General features: G+C 41.6%; 1 protein-coding gene across 4 annotated transcripts in view; it reads left to right on the top strand.

The window, feature by feature from the left end:
- The window catches only part of ATXN7 (ataxin 7), a 133,249-nt gene that overhangs the window by 39,089 nt on the left and 73,373 nt on the right, over positions 1 to 20,787 (top strand). For 3 of the 4 annotated variants that reach the window (XM_039547265.1, XM_039547264.1, XM_039547263.1), the window contains 2 exons: positions 9,524 to 9,781; positions 10,558 to 10,626. In XM_039547265.1, the coding sequence (XP_039403199.1) occupies positions 9,535 to 9,781; positions 10,558 to 10,626 (316 nt within the window). In that variant the 5' untranslated portion in view covers positions 9,524 to 9,534. Of the gene's footprint in view, positions 1 to 8,921; positions 9,090 to 9,523; positions 9,782 to 10,557; positions 10,627 to 20,787 lie in introns of those variants that run through there. The other variant, XM_039547266.1, reaches the window with a different exon arrangement.

Genomic DNA, 20,787 nt, shown 5'->3' with positions numbered 1-20,787 from the left:
AAGGGGAGATGACAAAGGGTTGTGCTGAAAGGAAACCTGCAGGGCTGGAAAGAGGTGACTGCAAGAGTTCCTCAAGGATGAGTCTTGGGACTGATCTTGCTTAATATTTTTATTAATGATTTTGGCACACAGAGTGTGGTAATGAAATTTACTGATGTCACAAAGTTGGTAGGGATCATCAATACGAAGGGGGACTGGAATATTATACAGGAAGAATTGGATGCTTGTAGGGGGGAAAATGTCAAAGAAACCCACCACAGTAGCATTTAACTTCAAAAAAAGGAACTACACAAAAATGAGAGAGCTAGTTAGATGGAAATTAGAAGGAAAAGTCACAAGGGTGAAATGCTTGCATACTGCATGGAAACTATATAAAAATATCATACTAGAGGCTCAAACTAAATGTAAACCCCAAATATTTAAAAAAATTGGTAAGAGGACCAAAAAAAGTCAGCATGGCTAAACCGCAGAGTAAAAGAGGGCAGGTAGAGGCAAAAAGGCATCTTTTAAAAATTGGAAGTCAGATCCGAATGAGGAATATAGGAAGGAACATAAACTCTGTCAAATCAAGTGTAAAAGTATAATAAGGCAGGTCAAGAAAGAATTTAAAGAGCAAATAGCTAAGGACAAAAAATCTAATAGCACACTTTATTTTAAGTACATCAGAAGCATGAAGCCTATCAAACAGTCAGTGGGGCCACTGGACGATCAAGGTGCCAAAGGAGCACTCAGAGTCAAGGCCATTGTGTAGACTAAATGAATTCTTTGCAACAGTCTTCACTGTAGAGGATGTGAGGGAGAACCCCACACTCAAGTCATTCTTTTTTAGGTGACAAATCTGAGGAACTATCCCCAGAGTAAGGTATCTGTAGAGGCGGGTTTAGAATACATTGAAGGAGGTTCTGAAGGAACTGTTAATTTTAAATTGCAGAACTACTAGCTCTGGTATGTAACCTATCGCTTAAATCAGCGCCTGTGCCAGATGACTGGAGGATAGCTAATGTAATGCCGATTTTTAAAAAGGGCTCCAGAGGTGATCCTTGAAATTACAGGCTGGTGAGTCTAATTATACATACAAAATCATAGGTTTTAAATTAGCTGCTGCCACTCAAGAAAGAGATCTTGGAGTCATCATGGATAGTTCTCTGCAAACATCTGCTCAATGTGTAGTGGCAGTCAAATGCTAACAGACTATTAGAAACCATTAGGAAAGGGGTAGATAATGCCACTATATAAGTCCATGGTATGTCCACACCTTGAATACTGTGTGCAGTTCAAGTTGCATCATTTCGAAAAAGATATATTAGAATTGAAAAAGCTGCAGAGAAGGGCAATGAAAATGATTAGGTATCTGGAACAGCATCTATACGAGGAGAGATTAAAAAGATTGGGACTGCTCAGCTTAGAAAAGAGACAACTAAGGGGAAATATGATAAAGATCTATAAAATCAAGAATGGTGTGGAGAAAGTAAATAGGGAAGTGTTATTTACCACTTTACATAGCACAACAACCAGAGGTCATCGATGTAATTAATAGGCAGTAGGTTTAAAATAAACAAAAGGAAGTACTTCTTCACACAATGCACAATCAACCTGTAGAACTTGTTGCCAGGGAATATTGTGAAGGCCAAACAAGTATAACTAGGTTAAAAAAAGAATTAGATAAGTTCATGGAGGATAGGTCCACCGATGGCTATTAGCCAGGATGGTCAGGGGCCATCCTGACCATGATCTGGGTGTCCCTAAACCTCTGGCTGCCAGAAGCTGGGAGCAGATGCCATGCATCACTTGAGATTGCCCTGTTCTGTTCATTCCCTCTGAAGCATCTGGCACTGGCCGCTATCAGAGACAGGATATTTGGCTAGATAGACCATTGGTCTGACCCAGTATGGCTGTTGTGTTTCATGCTTATGACTTAGGCTTGAAAAATGTCTCCAGCACCACCTAGCACAGTGTTTCTCAAACTGGGTCACCACTTGTGTAGGGAAAGCCCCTGGCGGGCCAGGCCAGTTTGTTTACCTGCCCCGTCTGCAGGTCTGGCCGATCGCGGCTCCCACGGGCTGCGGTTCGCTGCTCCAGGCCAATGGGAGCTGCTGGAAGGGCGGCCAGTAAGTCCCTTGGCCCGTGCCGCTTCCAGCAGCTCCCATTGGCCTGCAGCAGCAAACTGCAGCCAGTGGGAGCCGCGATCGGCCGGACCTGCGGTCGGAGCAGGTAAACAAACTGTCCCGTCCCTTCAGGGGCTCTCCCTACACAAGCGGCGACCCCAGTTTGAGAAACACTGACCTAGCACAAGGATTAAGCCTCCTTGCCCAGGTGAAGCAATATCTACACCTCATGACCCCCAGTAACGACACCCACAATTAAAACCAGTTGTGTACTGGTTTTGTATTATATTTGTTTGTAACATTGTCAATCAACTTTCTATTTAATGAACTTTAACATTGTAATTTACTTTGTGTTTTGTGAGGTTTTTTAACCTGATTTTCCCCTTCTTGCTTCACTTCTCTTTTTCTTTTCTATTGTCTGTGTTGTTTTAGGTGTGTGATGTTCCTTCTTTTCCTTCTCTTCTTCTGTGTCCTTATACTTTTATTGTTTTCTTTCCTACATATTGTACAGTAACTCCTCACTTAAAGTCGTCCCAGTTAACGTTGTTTTGTTGTTACACTGCTGATCAATTAAGGAACATGCTCATTTAAAGTTGTTTAATGCTCCCTGCTAAGGTCGTTTGGCAGCAGCCTGCTTTGTCTACTGCTTGCAGGAAGAGCAGCCCCTTGCAGCTAGCTGGTGGGGGCTTGGAACCAGGGTGGACCGGCAGCCCCCTATCAGCTCCCCCTATCAGCTCCCCGCTCCCCTAAGTTCCCTCTGCAGCAGCTGCCTGCAGTTCAGCTGTGTCCCTCCCCCACACTGCCATCTATTGCTCCTTCCCTCTGCCTTGGAGCTGCTCCCCGAGACTCCTGCTTGCTGTACTGGGGGGGGCGGGAGGGAGGGAAGGAAGAGGGGGGCTAATGTCAGGGTGTCCCCCTCCCCCCTGCTCCTGCACGCCGCTTACCCCATCTTCCATAGAGCAGGGCTCAGGACAGAGGGAGCTTGCAGCAGCTGCAGTCTCAGCAATCTGATCTAATTAATAAGGCAGTGTACTTAAAGGTGAAATGCGCATATCTCCCTTCATTCCTGCTGCCTTGCACAGTGAGAGAGTTAACCCTTGAGGGCTCAGCCAATTGTTAGTTCATCGTTTAGCAGTAAGGGAAATATCCCACCCTCTGACTCCTCCATCTCAACCAAGCTTCACAATCATCATCACTGTGTACCAGTATTAAATTGTTTGTTTAGAACTTATACTTATAGTCTTTTGTCTGGTGAAAGAAATTTCTCTGGAACCTAACCCCCTCATTTACATTAATTCTTATGGGGAAATTGGATTCGCTTAACATTGTTTCGCTTAAAGTTGCATTTTTCAGGAACATAACTACAATGTTAAGTGAGGAGTTACTGTACCTTCTCACCGATATTTTTGGTCTCACATTTCTTCCACTTCTTCACAAAGATCTGTCTTTCTCTGTCTATGCATCTGTATTTTACTCCCCCTCATTTGCTTTCTCTCTCACCCCTCATGCCCACCCTTTCTCTCTTTTATACACCTCTTTCCCCCTACAAGTTCACCCATCCACCCACAGGCTCCTTTCTGCATCCCATTCTACCTAAAATAACAGCAGCCCTTAGACTGCTCTGCTTCATCAGTAAGCCCCCTCCTGCAGGAAAATATTAGCTGTACTACTGGTTCCCCTTCCCTTTCTCTTAAAGTAATATTGGCTCCTGCATCATTCATCTCCTAGGCTTTCCTTTTTGCCCAGGCTGCTCTGCTCCCTAGCCCCAGTATGCTCACTTGATTTTTTGTTCCAAATTCCTTATCGCCCCAGCAAGTGAGTTTTTCAAACCCTGTTTATGCATTCAAAATTATTCCTCCACAAACATTGACAGATCTTTTTTTAGTACTGCCCCAAACTATTTTTATACTTTAAAACAATGATACTTGAGTGATTCAGGAAAGAAAAACAAGTAACGCATGTGCAAGAATAGTAATTTTCTCATCTTGTAGTACATACATTTGGTCTGCTCAAGCCATGAAAAAGAAAATTATCACTCCATCTACAGCTCCCATAAAATCAGTTTCTCATCTGACTTTATTATTCCTAGTTTCTGATTTGACAGTCAGTAATCTTGTCCATTGAACTGATGAATTGCTCTTTCTGCTGCCACTCTTCTCCCTCTACTGGAATACTGATGTATTCATGACATGCTGGAGAAATGTTTCAAAATAGTATAGTAAAAGCCAACCTGAAGGCCCAACATGCAGAATTAGGCCCGATCAGGATCCTATATAGCAAAAACATTGTTGATTGGGGGAGGGGGGAATAACAAGGTGTAAAGAGTAGACAGTAGCAAGAAAGAGGACAACCAACATGTATGTATCTGTTAAAAATAGATAAATAAAAAGGTGTATGTTTAACTGATTGGCACAAGCCGTTTTAAAGTAGTAACCATGTTTAAATAGCTGGACCATTGTCAACATTTTTAACCGATAAATAGGCAAATATATTGGCTCATTTTAAGGGCTAGTTCATCGTGTAATTTTGTTTCAAAATTAAGTCTTTTATTTTACTTTTGGCTAAACTGGTTTATCTCCTTCAACAACATGCGCAAAAAAAAAAAAGAAACCTTATTGATTACAATGCCTGTGACCGCTTCCTCCATAACAAGCCAGAACTGTGTTAGCAAATAAGGACCGTGACACAAGTCAGAAAAATTCAACATCAAGACTATAATTCTGTCTTTTAACTTTCCCTAGATATACAAGTATTTGAGCTCAGTAATGATGTGATAGGTTCCCCAGGAACTTGGGAGAAGCCAATAGGGTCTTTTCCCACCTGGATTCTATAGCAGAAAAAAGAGTTTTGCATCATTCAAGAAAGAATTTGAGATCTGTTACCACCTGAATCACTTGCTTTTTTGCTTATGTCACAGACTTAATATTGAGTGTAAAACAACTGTCCAATTTGTCCACATCTTTCCTAAAGTGTGGCACCAAAGCTAGACACAATTCTGCAGTTGAGGCCTCATCAGTGCCAAGTAGAGAAGAACAATTACCTACTGTGTTTTACTTCGGACACTGGTTAAAAGACCCCAGAATGTTTTTTTTTTGTTTTTTGTTTTTTTTTTGCAACTGCATCACATTGTTGGCATGTTCAATTTGTGTCGCACTATAACCTCTAGATCCTTTTCTTCTGTACTAATGCCTAACCAGTTATTATCCATATTGCATTTGTGCCTTTGATTTTTTTCCTTCCTATATGTAGTACTTTGCACTTGCCTATATTTTATTTTGTTGATTTCAGATTAGTTCTCAAATTTATCAAGGTCCTTGCTTACAACTCCTCTGAGTTTGGTGTTGTCCACAAACTTTATTTACACATTGAAGTGGACAATATGCTTATAAAGAGCATAAGCGGTGACTGGTAAATTGGATTCTTAAAATTCTTTAACATTTAATAATCTAAAATCCCAGTCCTGGAAACACTTAAGCATGTATGTGTACCATTGCTCTCACGAGTAGTCCCATTGTCTTCAATAAGACAACATACATGAATGTTATGCATGTGCTTAAGCTGTAGAACTTCAGTGGCACTACTCACTGCAGTTAAAGTTAAGCATGTGCATAAATCTTTGTAAGACTAGGATCTAAGATGTCATAAGGTACAGATAAATACATTTGTTTACAGTATATGGCCCCGGTCTTGCAAAGATTTACACACCTGTTTAACTCTATGCAGTGTAAGTAATCAGATTAAAGTCAGTGGGACTAAGCATGTGACTGAGGGGTTGTGTACATTGCCACTTTTGTCGGTATAACTTACAATATGTCACACAGGAGTGTGAAAAAACACACCTCTGAGCAACATAAGTTACTCTGACAAAAGCATCCGTGTAGACAGCGCCATGTCGGTGATAGAGCTTCTCCGTCTGACATAGCTACCGGTGCTCATGGAAGTGGTTTTATGATGTTGAAGGGAGAGCTGTCTCCTGTTGGCATAGAGCCGCTACACAAGCAATCGTACGGCGGCGCACTTGTATCGGTACATCTGTGCTGCTGTAAGCTCGCTAGTGTAGCCATGGTCTAAGACTTCGTAGGATCAGTGCCTGTGATTTTAAATTGGTAATTTTACTTTAACATTTTAATTCACAGGGAAAAAAATCCCTGAATTTTAAAAATATTTTTGGAGTTCATAGAAGAGTTTAATTTTGCAAAACTTATGGTTATTTCCAAGCATGCAAAGCTGCTAATAATCAGAAATATTTTTCACCAAAGGTTTATATCTAGGGATGTCAATTAATCACAGTTAACTCACATGATTAACTCAAACAAATTAATTGCAATTTAAAAAATGTACCGCGATCAATCACACTGTTAAACAATAGAATACCAATTGAAATGTATTAAATATTTTGGATGTTTTTCTACATTTTCAAATATATTGATTTCTAATACACACAGAATACAAAGTGTACAATGCTCAGTTTATAATATTATTTTTATTACAAATATTTGCACTGTAAAAATGATAAAAGAAATAGTATTTTTCAGTTCACTTCATACAAGTACTGTAGCGCAATCTCTTTATCCTGAAAGCATAACTTACAAATCTAGATTTTTGTTGTTGTTACATAACTGCACTCAAAACCAAAACAATGTAAAACTTTAGAACCTACAGGTCCACTCAGTCCTGCTTCTTGTTCAGCCAATCGCTAAGACAAACAAGTTTGTTTACATTTAGGGGTGATATTGCTGCCTGCTTCTTATGTACAATGTCACCTGAAAGTGAGACCAGGCATTTGCATGGCACTTTTGTAGCCGGCATTGCAAGGTATTTACATGTCAGATACGCTAAACATTTGTATGCCCCTTCATGCTTCGGCCACCACCCTAAAGAACATGCTTCCGTGCTGATGATTCTCGTTAAAAAAATAATGCGTTAAATTTGTGACTGAACTCCTTGTGGGAGAATAGTATGTCTCCTGTTCTGTTTTACCAGCATTCTGCTGGTATATATTTCATGTTATAACAGTCTTGGATGATGACCCAGCACATGTTCCTTTTATGAACACTTTCGCTGCAGATTTGACAAAACGCAAAGGGAAGGTACCAATGTGAGATTTCTAAAAATAGCTACAGCACTTGACCCAAAGTTTAAGAATCTGAATTGTCATCCAAAATCTGAAAGGACGAGATGTGGAGCATGCTTTCAGAAGTCTTAAAAGAGCAACACTCTGTTGCGGAAACTACAGAACCCAAGCCACCAAAAAAGAAAACCAACCTTCTGTTGGTGGCATCTGACTGAGATAATGAAAATGAACATGTGTTGGTCCGCACGGTTCTGAATCGTCCTGTAATCAGCATGGACGTATGTCCTCAGGAATGGTGGTTGAAGATGAAGGTACATATGAATCTTTAGCGCATCTGGCACGTAAATATCTTGCAATGCCAGCTACAACAGTGCCATGCAAACGCCTGTTCTCACTTTCAGGTGACACTGTAAACAAGAAGCAGGCAGCATTATCTCCTGCAAATTGTAACCAAACTTGTTTGTCTGAGTGATTGCCTGACTGTAGGACTGAGTGGACTGTAGGCTCTAAAGTTTGACATTGTTTTATTTTTGAACCCAGTTATTTTTTTGTACATAATTCTACATTTTGTAAGTTCAACTTTCACGATAAAGAGATTGCATTACAGTACTTGTATTAAGTGAATTGAAAAATACAGTTTCTTTTGTTTTTTACAGTGCAAATATTTGTAATAAAAATAAATATAAAGTGAGCACTGTACACTTTGTATTGTGTTTGTAATTAAAATCAATGTATTTGAAAATGTAGAAAACATCCAAAAATATTTAAATAAATAGTATTCTATTGTTTAACAGTGCAGTTAATCATGATTAATTTTTTTATCACGCAATTAATCACGATTAATTTTTTTATCGCTTGACAGCCCTAGTTATATCACTTAATTAAATACTACTCAACACCATCTATTAGCTTAGGCAAAAAATGAGGATATTAAAAATAAAATGTTGGGCAGTAGTTACAAAATCTGTGAATCAAAAAACATGACCCAGCAGTTTTGTGAACAACCAATAATTTGTGCGTGAATAACTGAAAAATAAAATTGAGTACAAACAAAAGTGAAATTGACCTATTCAAAATATTTTAATTGTACAGTCTGAGTGGAATGTAAAAAGCAAAATGGTATCAATCTAATTAATATATTCAGTTTTAACAAAGAATGTTTATTTTTTAGGATTATTTTAAAATATCTGCTTTAAATAGGTTGTGCCCCTTTAATTTCAGTGTGTCACTGCACAGTGGTCAGTGGAGCTGCTGACATAACAGCTTGAAGCTGTTAAGGATTCTTTAGAATAATTTGTCTTGCTAGTCATCATTTTAGCTTTAACTCTTTCTCATTAAATGAAGAGATTTTTTTTTGCGGTTGCTGCTTTCTTTTAACCCCAAATAACCCAGAGCGTAGAAAGTTGGCAGCGTGTGTCTTCATTTGTGTTTTTGACAGATGTAAAGTCGTGAAGAATCAGAGCCTGGGAGAAGGGACATTCACACAACTAAATCTGCCTAGCTAGGAAAAATAATAAGGCGAAATGTATTAGATATTAAACGGCACCTTTTAAGGAAAGATTGGTGGGTGACCCTTGTGAAAGGAGCATGTATAGGGTGGGGTGAGGATGAGTTACATACATGGGGTTAGTTTCCTGCTTGTTTCCTATACAGTCTCTACTCCTGGGCGTGACGTGAAGACTTTAAGGTGGGGAGGGAGGCGCCCTGTTTAAGGGAGTCTGGTGAGCGCTGCTGGGCAGAAATGACCTACGTGAATCGGCTCGCACAATTTGTGCAGGGGGAGATGTTGGTTGGTTATTTCTAAAATGAGAAAATTGTAGCCGATGAAGCAGTTACTCTATCAACCCTTCAGCCATATACCTCCTCCCACGAGTCTGCCTCTCGGAATTCACTTGTTTGGGACGGGAGGGGTGGGTGATGTGGACTTTGTTTTTGTCGGGTCTTCACCTCCATTCCTTTTCGCAAAGCAGCTTCCTGAGTAGGAATCGTAGGGCTGGGGGAGGAGAACAGCTGCGTGTATTGCCACCGGTGCCCTAAAAGCGACTGTGGGGGCAAAAGGGGAAGGGACCATCCCGGCTCACCTACGCTACTTCTACACCCCCGGCCGTGGGGTGGGATCCTGGAACACTGCCCCGCTTCAGTGGGACTCTGAAGGGCCCCCCGCCCCATAGGCGCTTGTAGAAAGTTAACGGGGACCGAACCCAAGGAAGAGGCTGGCTCTGCCGCTGTCAGTGTCCATAGCGGCAGCAGCCCGCTGTCTCGTTGGTGGGCTGGTACCATCTCGGAGCCTCCTTAACCGCGGCGCCACCTTAAGAGCCCGCTGACTTTTCTCGTTACATTGTAGCAGCGGAAAGAATGTCGGCGCGGGCCGCGGGTGACGTCAGAGGGGAACAGCGCAGAGCGGCGGCGGCCAGGCAGCGGCGGCGGCGGCCCCGGCACGGAGGAGGAGGCGGCGGCGGCGGCGAGAGCGGCCCCGGCCCCTCCGCCACCACAGCGGCAATGGCGACCGTCGGAGAGCGCAGGTCCCTGCCCAGCCCGGAGGCGATGCTGGGGCAGCCCTGGAGCCACTGGGTCGATGCTGCTAAACTTCACGGAAACGATGGTGAGCAGAGCGCCCCCCCCCGTTCCCCGGGGAGCTCGGGAGCGCCCGGGCAAGGGGCCACCCTAGCCGGGCACCGCTCCGGGAGAGCTACCCCCGGGAGCCTTGGAGGCGGAGCGCCGCCGGGGGAAATCTGTGCGAGCTCCGGGGCCGGGACCCTCCTCCCCGGGATCCTGGGCACGCTGCTGGAGGAATCTGTGCGAGGCAGGGTTGGGTGTGTGTTTCCTGCAGCACCCCTGTCTCCGGGATGGGTCCTGGATGCTCTGGTTAGAGGGTCTGCGTGAGCCCGGGGACGGGAAACTCCCCCTCCCCCCTCCCCAGGATCTTGGGAGCGCTGGTGGGTGTATGAGAGAGAGACATACCGGTGGGCACCTTGGGCCCCTGCGATCCCGGGTGCACCAGTTGGAGATGTAAGTAAGTCCTAGGGGCCGCCCCCCGGTATTCCGCATACTCTGGAGGAGGAGTTCTGTGTGAACCTCCGGTGGGGCATCACTCTTCATAGGTTCACAGTTGGAGGAACTGTGAGAGTTCTGGGATCCTGCACCTTCCCTCTAGGATCCTGGGTGGACGGGTGGTCTGTACCTCCTATCTATGCTGGTTTTTATGGTAGGGGACGGTGCATATGCAAGTTCCATGTGCCAGTCTCACCTGTATATAAGTGTAGGACCGCACAGGGTTTTGACAAGTGTACTGGTGAGTGACTGCATCACCATGACTCTGTAAGCCCTGTGTAGGCTGATGCCTAATGTCTGGGTGTCGTTTTGTTTTTGTTTTTTAAGGAACAGCATTGGAAGAAAGTTTCAAGGAGTATGGGAAAAATCGAGAAGCAATGCGACTCTGTAGAGAAGGTGAGCATGATTTGTTATTAAGACGAAACGTGCATGAAGAGGTTTCCCTGCTTGTAATTATGTTGTTAGGACATGCATGTGGAGAAAACTCACCAGATCTTCAAGACCATTGTTTTGTATATAAGGTTTCCTTAGTGGATGTCTTACGGTATTAAATAAACTCTTAACCAAAGGTATCATAATAAATCTGGCTGACTTACCGTATTATTCAGACCAGGTTTTTAATTGGTTAGCATAATGATCTTTTCCCCTAAATAGTCTCTAGCAGGCCACGATATCTTTGGGAGCAGCACCCATGGACCATTCTACAGTATACTCTGTTGTTTTTTAAATTGACTTGATCAGTTCTATTTTAGTACTAGAGCACTGATCTACTTTTTTTCCAATCAAGTCAGTGCCTCATGTTTATTACTTAGGACACTGTTAATACATAGTGGGAGTGACATACAGACAGCAAGCAGTAAAGCAAGGATAAACAGCCTGAACTTGGACAAATAGAAATACTATTTACAGGTGTAGACAAAAGTTGGTGAAGCATATACATTGTCAGCAATTTTGTAACTGGCGATGAAAAAACAGTAATAAGTCTTGTTTTCATGTTTGACTGGTTGTCTCAATTCACAGACACTGTTTCCACCAGGGCAATGGCCTCAGAATTTTCTAATGTTGCTAACATTGGCTGAGCTCCACTGGTGGTATTATCATTGGGAAGTGTAGCATATATGAGCCGCGGGTGTGTTAAACATTGACTCAATTAGACCTGTTTTGAGTAGTTTATATGACAGTTGAAAATGTCAGTGGTAGCTTACAGCCAGACTATAGTAGGGATCGGAGCCTTGCTAAGGCTTGTAGTGCTGACCTGCTGTAAGCAACAACTGGAAATTTGATGAGAATTTTGCTGCCAAAGACTGGATCAAAATCAATAAGCAGCAGCCCTTATAGGAATTGCAGTGGGGTGCATGTTATGTGACTCAGAAACACTGGGATCTTTCTGCCATTGTCCCAGTATAATGTATATTTTAATAATTGTTTTATAAGTTCATTCCTTCCACACAAGTGTGATAGTTTCATAGGTGCATAAATTAGCATTATTTGTGCCTGCTATACTAAGTGTTGTGCAAAATATTACGGAAACATCAAAAATCTTTACAACCTTAACTAATGGAACCCTGGCTCCATCAGTTAAGGCTGATTTTCAGACCTCTTTTTTCCTGTCTTCAGGTATTAAAATGCAAACCTCTAAGGCAGGGGTTCTCAAACTGGGGGTCGGGACCCCTCAGGGGGTTGCGAGGTTATTACATGGGGGGTTGCGAGCTGTCAACCTCCACCCCAAACCCCGCTTTGCTTCTAGCATGTATAATGGTGTGAAATATATAAAAAGTGTTTTTAATTTATAAGGGGCGGGGTTTGCACTCCGAGGCTTGCTATATGAAAGGGGTCACCAGTATAAAAGTTTGAGAGCGACTGCTCTCAGGTGTCTATATTTTGAAAGTTAACAAGGTGAATGAGATTCTTCCTTCACAGTCATGCAACTTGCCCCCTGAGACTGCACGGAGCCCATTGACTTCAGTCTCCTGAACAAGTTGCAGGATTGGGGCCTAAGTTTGAAGGAAATTCATAACATACCATTAGAATGCGAAAAACAACATTCTGTCAAGATTCTAAAAGGTCTATTAATTTTCAGCCCTCTGTCTTGGCAGTTCATTCAAATTTTAAGCCTGTATTTGATGGGATTATAATACATATTATGTGGTTCAGAGGGAACCTCTCTTCATAGAATAAAACAAAAAAAACCTTGTATTAATGCTTTAATGTTTGTCAGTAATGTTGATGGGCAACAACAAATGCCAGTCTGTATCCATTTAATAATCCAAAGCAGACATAGAAAACTTTATAATTAAACCTTTTGGCCAGGGAAAATGTTGCATGCTAGAAAACAGGGAAACTTTTTATACGTGACTGGACTCCTGCAAACTTTGGACCTCTGCACCAAAAATATATAGTCTGTTTTATCTATTGTATTTCTATGCCCACCATTACCAGAATATCTTGAGTGCTTGAGAATCTTTTCAATATTTATTCTCACAGCACTCCTAGAAGGTGGGGCAGTGCCATTATCTGAGGCACAGTGAGACCAAGGCCCACCTAGCCCCCTCAGTACTTTTGAGCATCTGGGCCTAAATGACTTGCCCAAGGTCACACAGGAAGTTTGTGACAGAACTGGGACTTGAACTTGAGTCTCTTAAATCCCAGGTTAGCAACGAAACCTCTGGAGCAGGGGTTGGCAACCTTTCAGAAGTGGTGTGCCAAGTCTTCATTTATTCACTCTAATTTAAGGTTTCGCGTGCCAGTAATACATTTTAACATCCTTAGAAGGTCTCTTTCTATAAGTCTATAATATATAACTAAACTATTGTTGTATGTAAAGTAAATAAGGTTTTAAAAATGTTTAAGAAGCTTCATTTAAAATTAAATTAAAATGCAGAGCCCGCCCACCCCCCCGGACCAGTGGCCAGGACCCGGGCAGTGTGAGTACCACTGAAAATCAGCTCGCGTGCCGCCTTCGGCACGTGTGCCATAGGTTGCCTACCCCTGCTCTGGACCATCGTGTCTCTCAGTTGGTAGCTACTTGTCTCTCACTCCAAGCTGCCACTCCTTTCCCTTCAGTTGACACACTATATACAATCATTTGGTCTCAGATCCTCAAGGACATTTACCAAAGATAGAGTCTCAGTGGACCCTGTCTAGTGTTGCTTTTTAAGATTCATATCCTTCCGTGCTGAGCTTTGAAGCACTGCATGGACTACAGCAGCTGGTGTGGAGTGTGAGCCCAAGATCTCAAGCAGACTTTTGGATTGGGAGGTCTTTGGTGTCTGGGAGTGAAAATTAGACACCATTTAGCTCAGAGAGTTGTATTTTAAAGTATTCAGTGTACTGAAATCTTTTCACGACGTTCAATATTTTACATGTAAGATTGTGCTGGAAATAATTCAGTACAAGTATTTTTATCTATATGGTTTATATGACAGACTGTGCTCCAGTTCATCCACTCAACATCTTATCACCTACTGTCCATGAACCAACCAGGGATTCAATTCCCCTGCAAACCAGCTTCTTGCCGTGGAACAGAACCACAATTTATTGCATTGTATTCACTAGGTACTGTTCAGAAACAATGATACATAAAGCCTAATCCTTTTAATGTACCTTCCCAATACGAACTTGAAACCTCAGTGTAGGGTAACATTCATATTCATCCTTCTTATCATAGATGACTCTTGCCTCCCCATACTGGGGAAAGAGGGGGGGCTCACTCTAAAGGGAAGGACACGCCCCATGTGTCTCCTCTGCCCAGAGACCCCCCCACCCTGTGCCAAGCACAGGGCCTCTGTGCTCTCCCTGCCCCACCAGAGTTACTTGCAGTTGGGGGACGCTCTCTTTTTCCTGATGCACCTCCCTCTCCCGCCCCAAGCATGTTTGGCCACTGTCCCTGGCTGCTGGGCCTCGCTGGGGAGCAGGACGGAAGCATTTCTCACATGGCTGAAGCTGGCCACTCCGGCTCGCTGACTCTGTGCAGCGCAGCAGCTGCTTGTGAGAGCCTAGCTGCTGGGGGGGTGTCAGCCATGCAAGCCAGAAACATGCCAGGGGAAAGAGGGGACTCCGGCTCGCTTGGCCTCTATCTCCAATAGCTGGGCCTGGGTAGGGGGTAGCCCACCACCACCTCTCCAGCTAGGCTCACTCTCAGGCAGCTGCCATGCTGCACAGAGCAGTGACCCGGAGCAGCCAGAGTCCCACCCCTTCCGCTCTCCACCCAGGCTCGGATAACTGATAGTGGTAAACTTACCAGCATCTTTTTGCTAATTTCATTTTAGACAGAACTTTAGTTATTGCAGTATTTTTAATTTAATTTTAGTAATTACAAATACAGACACTATGATGGGTGGGGAGTGGTTAAAGATATCTGCTGTCAACATTCATCAATGTATAAAACCCTTCCAAAGTGGTTAGGGGAGAAAATTGTGTTTGGTTATTAGATACGTTCGTGTCTTGCCTATCCTGGAATGCTCTGTGGTGACAAAAGAGCTAATGGAATTATGACATCACAAGATCGAAGGCAGAGTAATTGAGAGAGAAAGGGCATTTTGCTTAGACAGCTTAACAAAAAACAGACACAAGCAAACAGTTTTAATGTCTACTTAAATTTTCATGTCTAATGAACACATGAGGTGCCATACTTTCACCCTGTTCTTTCAGTAAATTCATGCGCGCACACATTATACATGTGAGGCTCCCCATCCCAAGAAGTCCACCAGAAAAAAAGAGAGAAGACCAGGCTTGACACACTCGATATTTTTTAAGAGAAAAAACATACATGGAAAAAGAAACATTTTAGACGTTCTCTTTATATCCTGTTGATGGGGTAGTCCCTAGGTTCCTTCTTCAGTTTTTAACAGTGGTTTACAGATGACCTGCAACAAATGAAGCGTAAGAGAAGACAGCATTTGTGGTGGAAGTCTTGGGCTGACTCAGATGTCTCATAAAGAATTTTTGAATTCTTATGCCATGGTTGAAGAAGAGGTTCTTTGTCTCCATTATAGCATCCACAAAGTCTGCCAGTGGATTTTTTTTCTAGCTGATTGAACTCAGGGGCTGATTAGAGTCCCTACTATCATGAGAAAATTTCTGATTACTTTGTGGACAAAATTGAGTAGATTCAGCTATCTGCTTGGTGGCTGTAGAGTCAGATCTGACGGGGACAAATGTTAGGTCTTACTGGATTGAGTTTAGGACAGTAATGCTCACTGACATAATGCTGGGAATACTTCATGTCACAACTTGTCCACTGAATCTATGTTCTTCCAGTCTGGTAATAGCCAGTGGAAAAGTACTAAGTCCTTCTTATGAATGGAGATTAACTCCTCCCTTGGGAAGGGCTGGTTACCATTTTTATTTAGACCTTGTCTTCACTAGAAAATTAAAACACAGTCTTGAGGAATCATATCCACTAATATGACTTTGCAGTTAGCATAGACAGGGACAAGTTTTTGTTTTATATGTCAACTGGCTGTGATTAAACTCTACTGGAACTATATGTTTAATCATTGCCAGCTGACAAGACGTTAAACACAGCTTGTTCCTATCTATATCCGCTGCAAATTCAGGTTTAACACCATGCTAGTTAACATGATTCCACAAGGTTATTCTAAAGCTACCTAATTTTCTAGTGAAGACAATCCCATGAAGAAGTTACGATGTCACATTTGCTCAAGAAGTCAACGCTCGACACTCACAATATGGCTAACTGTTGTCCGGTATTGAATCTTGTTTTTTTTTTTTTGGTTTTTTTTTTAAAATAATATAGAGAAGGTTGTGGCAAAACAACTCTAGAATACCTAGATGCTTCAGATCTCCTTGTTAGTGAGGGTACAGACATGGATATGAGAGAGAACTGCATTGGTAGATGGGTGAAGATGGGTGTCCTTTCTGATGATAGATCTATCAGCAGCTTGCTGTACTCTTCCTCATCAGGTGTTGCTGAATCACCTGTATACTTCAGTGCAAGTGGATGGTGCTGCCTTGGGTGGCACTATTTTTGCTTTGAAAAGCATTCCTAGAAGGGGGTAGAGACAGTTGCATTTCCCTAAAGGTGCTGTCATGTGAAGTTCAATAGAACTTATTGTATCCCCTTCTTTTTTGTGCATATGGGGCTGCTAGGAGGGTTAGTTAAAAGGTATTCGCTGCAGTGCTTTCAGTGTGCTTATGACACTTTTATATCACCTGATCCAATCAGTGTATATGTACACTGCAGTTAGACCTCCGCAACAGCCCGAGTCCCCTGAGCCCGAGTCAGGTTTTTAATTGCAGTGTAAACATACCCATAGTCCAGACTCTAAAGCTCAATCCAAATGAGACGGGGGCAATATTAGCAGGTTGGGGGAACAACTAGAAGATATGGTGCTGATTAGGAAGCCTAAGCAAAAAGTTAAGTGTTATTCGGCTGAGTGTTGATGAGTTGGTTTCACAGTCTGTTGAGGGCTTTTGGTGGAGCTGCTGGGTTGAGATTATTTTTGTTTTGTTAAATCATGTCAAAGGTTCCAGATAGGCCCTTGTTTGCAAATATTTTGTGTATATTTTTATTAAATTGAAATAAACTACATGAGCAAAAAGGCACAACAGTCTTAAAAACAGCCTTTGCAAGTCACATTTAATATTTTATCAGGAAAATTTCCTCTGCCTATCTCATTTTATGTTAATGGAATATTAAGATTCAGACATCATACAAAGTGTTTCAAGAGCCCGTGAGTCTTTTGGATATAATAAAACAGTTACAGGTGGACAGTAAAGGTGAGTTATGATGCTTTAAAAATCATAAGTGTTTCTATTAAACAGTTTGAAAAATCTTGTGTTCAGAGGTGATGCTACTTATAAGGTTATCTATAGTGTCCACTTTCATTCTCTCCATCCCTGTTGTTTCTTATTTGAAACCCAGGTTTTGATTATGACATCACAATTATTGCAGAGGAGATGATTGTGGTGCTACAAATAGAATGTCATGTTAGATTGTAAGCTAGGACTGTGTCTTCTTTTCTGTTTGGACAATACTCAGCCTGTTTTGGGGGTACTATAATAATATAACCGTGATCTTGCAAGATATCTAGTGCCTCCATGGGAGTCAAGGATACTGAGTACACCTCTACCCCGATTATAACGCTGTCCTCGGGAGCCAAAAACGCTTACCGTGTTATAGGTGAAACCGCGTTATATCGAACTTGCTTTGATCCGCTGGAGTGCGCATCCCCGCGTTGTATCCGAATTCGTGTTATATTGGGTCACGTTATATTGGGATAGAGGTGTACCTCAAACCCTATAAGAAGCAAGAACGACGAGTGCTTAAATTCTCTTTCATACACATGTGATCACCAAAAAGTCACCATTAGCTAGCAGTTCCCACAAGGTGTTATCGGAAATTAGCACAGATTTCCCCTATACTTAGAATAGGAGATTGTCAAGCATTATCGGCTAATGTTGCCTTTTCAGTGGCTTCTGCTGTAGTCTTAAACAACAATAAAAAATCAGGCAAAGGAGAATAGCTCAGAAAATATGGTATTGAAATATAGTGTTCCTGCAACAATTTATATCATCATCAAACATGTAAACAATGCAGAAAAAGTCATCTCAATCAAAAGTTATCCTAAAATTGCCATCTTCAAATATGATTTCTTTCATTGTAATGCACAGAGTGATTTCTATCTCCTCCCTCTGTACACATATGCCTGTGGCAGCAATGGCCAAAGTGCAGACTTGGGCCAGATCTGACTTTTATCACGTACAAGTTACTATGCAGCCAAACTCAGAACACAACCCAGTACCCGAAATGCTCAAATGTATGGTTCAGCACCTAGGCCAAAGTGTAACAGCTAAGTATACAATCTCTCATTTTGGTGTGTTTGTCATAAGTTAATAGGAACAAAGATACCCTTGGGATAAGGAAGAAATAATAAAGATGGGAGTAGTAGGTTTTAGGCAAAGAGTCAGAGGATTGAGGGCAGCACAGTGTATCAGTGAAAGTGTGTATGAAGGAGTCTGGAGAATTGTCGTTTAGAACCTAAAATCTATAATAACTACAAGCATATGGGCAAAGTTTTATCATCCCCAAAGCATAGAAATATTTGATTCATAATCACTGCCTTTTATTCCAATTGTCCAAATGTTCTCTTTATTTGCAAGATGCTAAAAATTAAACTTTTCTTCCTTTTTGAATGGAAGACAAGCTATAGCTACTGTGGAAGGTGCTGGTATGTACGAAGCCCTTTTTGTTGTTTCTCAGTGCTTTTGCAGTGGAGTAGGAGACAGCACAAGGAATGGATGCAGCAAATTAATATTTATATGTTGCAAGATTTCTCCAACATATGCTAAAACCTGGTAAAGTGAATTCACTCTCTAGTGTAGGACAGCAGAAATGAACGTACAAGAGCCAGGGAGTTTTATTGCAGTTAAAATACTTCCCTCTGCTGGAAAGCTAAAGTTATCCTGGCAGATAAATTGTATGAATGATGTGCCCCCCTCCCCCACCTGTTTCTCTCTCCCACTCCCCCCAAAAAAGTATGTAATGGTTGCAGCTGTATTGTACAACAGGACTGTATGGCATAATGGATTGGCAGTGAAAATTCTGGATAACTATCTCAAAGCTACAAATCAGAAATATCTAATTTGAATTCTGTTTGGGGTGTGTGAAATGAGCTATTAGTCTCAATATGTTTCCTAATGGGAAAAACCCACATTATAAAAATACTTTGTTACCCATTTGTATTCTTGAGGTTAGCTTCAGCCGAGGCCATAGATAACGAACTGTCCTCTCAGCCCTTGATTATAATCCCACCAAAACAGAGTTGAAGCAGAGCATTGTGTAGGAAGACTTGGACGGCTGGTGCTTTTGGTATGCCTTTTCTGGGAATAACAAGAATTTCATTTTTGTGTATCTGGTACCTTTCACCAACTGCATTTATATTAAGAAATGTGTAATTTTTTTTAACGGTTTTCCAAACAAAACAAATTTATTTGCAGTACTAAAATACAATACTTGCACAGCTTTTGTTTTTGTCGAGTCTATGCTAAGTATTGTGACCTCTTAAACTCTGTTTTTGAGCAGTTTTGAATGGTAGGTGCCGTGAGCGTTGTTTGGACTAACTTCTGTGGCACTCTGGTATGGCAGATCTAAAATACTATGCCAACTTCCAATAAAATAAAAAAATGGATGTTTATAATGAGTCAAACATGAAAAATGAGTAATTCAACCATAATAGTAGTCATTTTGGGGTTTTTTTATGTCAAATGCAATTTATTTGCTGTTGCTCAGACTCCATTTTCATTATGCCACAGATTTTTGTATTGATAATTCATAAATTACATAGGAGAAGTTGTCAGTGAGGAAGCTGGAGATCTGCAAGTTGAGTAAGGGATAGCTGGGGTTTTGAGGCCTGGTCCTGCACCATAAAAGTCCTAGGGAGTTTTGCCGTTGACTTCACTGAGCATGCATGATCAAGCCCCTGGGTAGGTGTGAAAGGTGGTTTGAGATTGTGGGTCAAGCCCATTAGCTAGAACTTTGTGATCAAATGATGAGCAGTGAACAACAATTTTAATAGTGATGATACTTATATTGTCATCTCCAGGTTTCACAATGATCAGTGCATTGAAATATGTAGTCCGGTTGACACCTCAGATGTATTGTTACATGTACAGAAACACAACCTGCATCAGTTTGTATTCATTCTAGTTTATAAGGTTATTTTCAGAACCATAAGGCTAGATATCTGCTTTTAAAAATTAAAGTTTTAAATTCTGCAACATAGTTCTGTGGCAAGGGAAGGATTTTGCAACAAGTGCTCTGGTTATGAATCTGAAAATTCACTGAGCCCTGCTGTAACGCTTTTCAAGGAGTGTCAAATTTGAGGCAGACATAACTTTATAGCTAGCTTTCTTTGATCTTTAAAGATAGCAGCGTGATCGGTGAATGGAAAGAGTACAAAGCCTCCCAAATAATGGGAAGCCACCACATTTCAGTGGCTAACAAGCCATGGTAGTCTGGGTTGGTAGTAATTTATAAATGGATCAGAAAAAGTAGAGGAAAAATTAGAATTCATTTATATCAAAGTGTTATAATTGTTGAAAATAAAAAATAAAAAACAAACACACCAATATTCAGCAGATATAAGGATGTGTCAAAAAGCAAATTAGCGAGATTGAAGCATTGTTTAATTGAAATGGCTCAAGGCAATTCATAGTTACTTTCTGAGTTGAAGAAACTAACACTTTGGGTCTGCTCTCTGAGTTATTCTCCTTATTAGGGAAAGGACAGGGTACCATTTACGTTCATCTTTCATAGCAGGTGTTGTTGTAAATGAGCCTACTGGGGAAAAGAGAGCTGACTTTTTGTTGTTGTTGAAGTAGCTGAACTATAAAACTAGACCAAATGTTGTTATTCCCCTTTAAAACAGATCCATTTGAGTTAGGAATGGCCATGTTTCCCTAATTCAGGAGCTCTGCAAAGGAGGAAAAATGGGTACATTTTCAATAGGATATTTCAATATGGCAGAAAATATCCCCGCCATCCAGTTTCAATGCATATTAGATTAATATGGGCATCCACCAAGTTAAACAATT

The sequence above is a fragment of the Mauremys reevesii genome, linkage group 7 (assembly GCF_016161935.1).
Source record: "Mauremys reevesii isolate NIE-2019 linkage group 7, ASM1616193v1, whole genome shotgun sequence".
NCBI lineage: Eukaryota > Metazoa > Chordata > Testudines > Geoemydidae > Mauremys > Mauremys reevesii.
The sequence above is the reverse complement of the archived record's forward strand: the minus strand, read 5'-3'. Positions and strand labels throughout refer to the sequence as shown.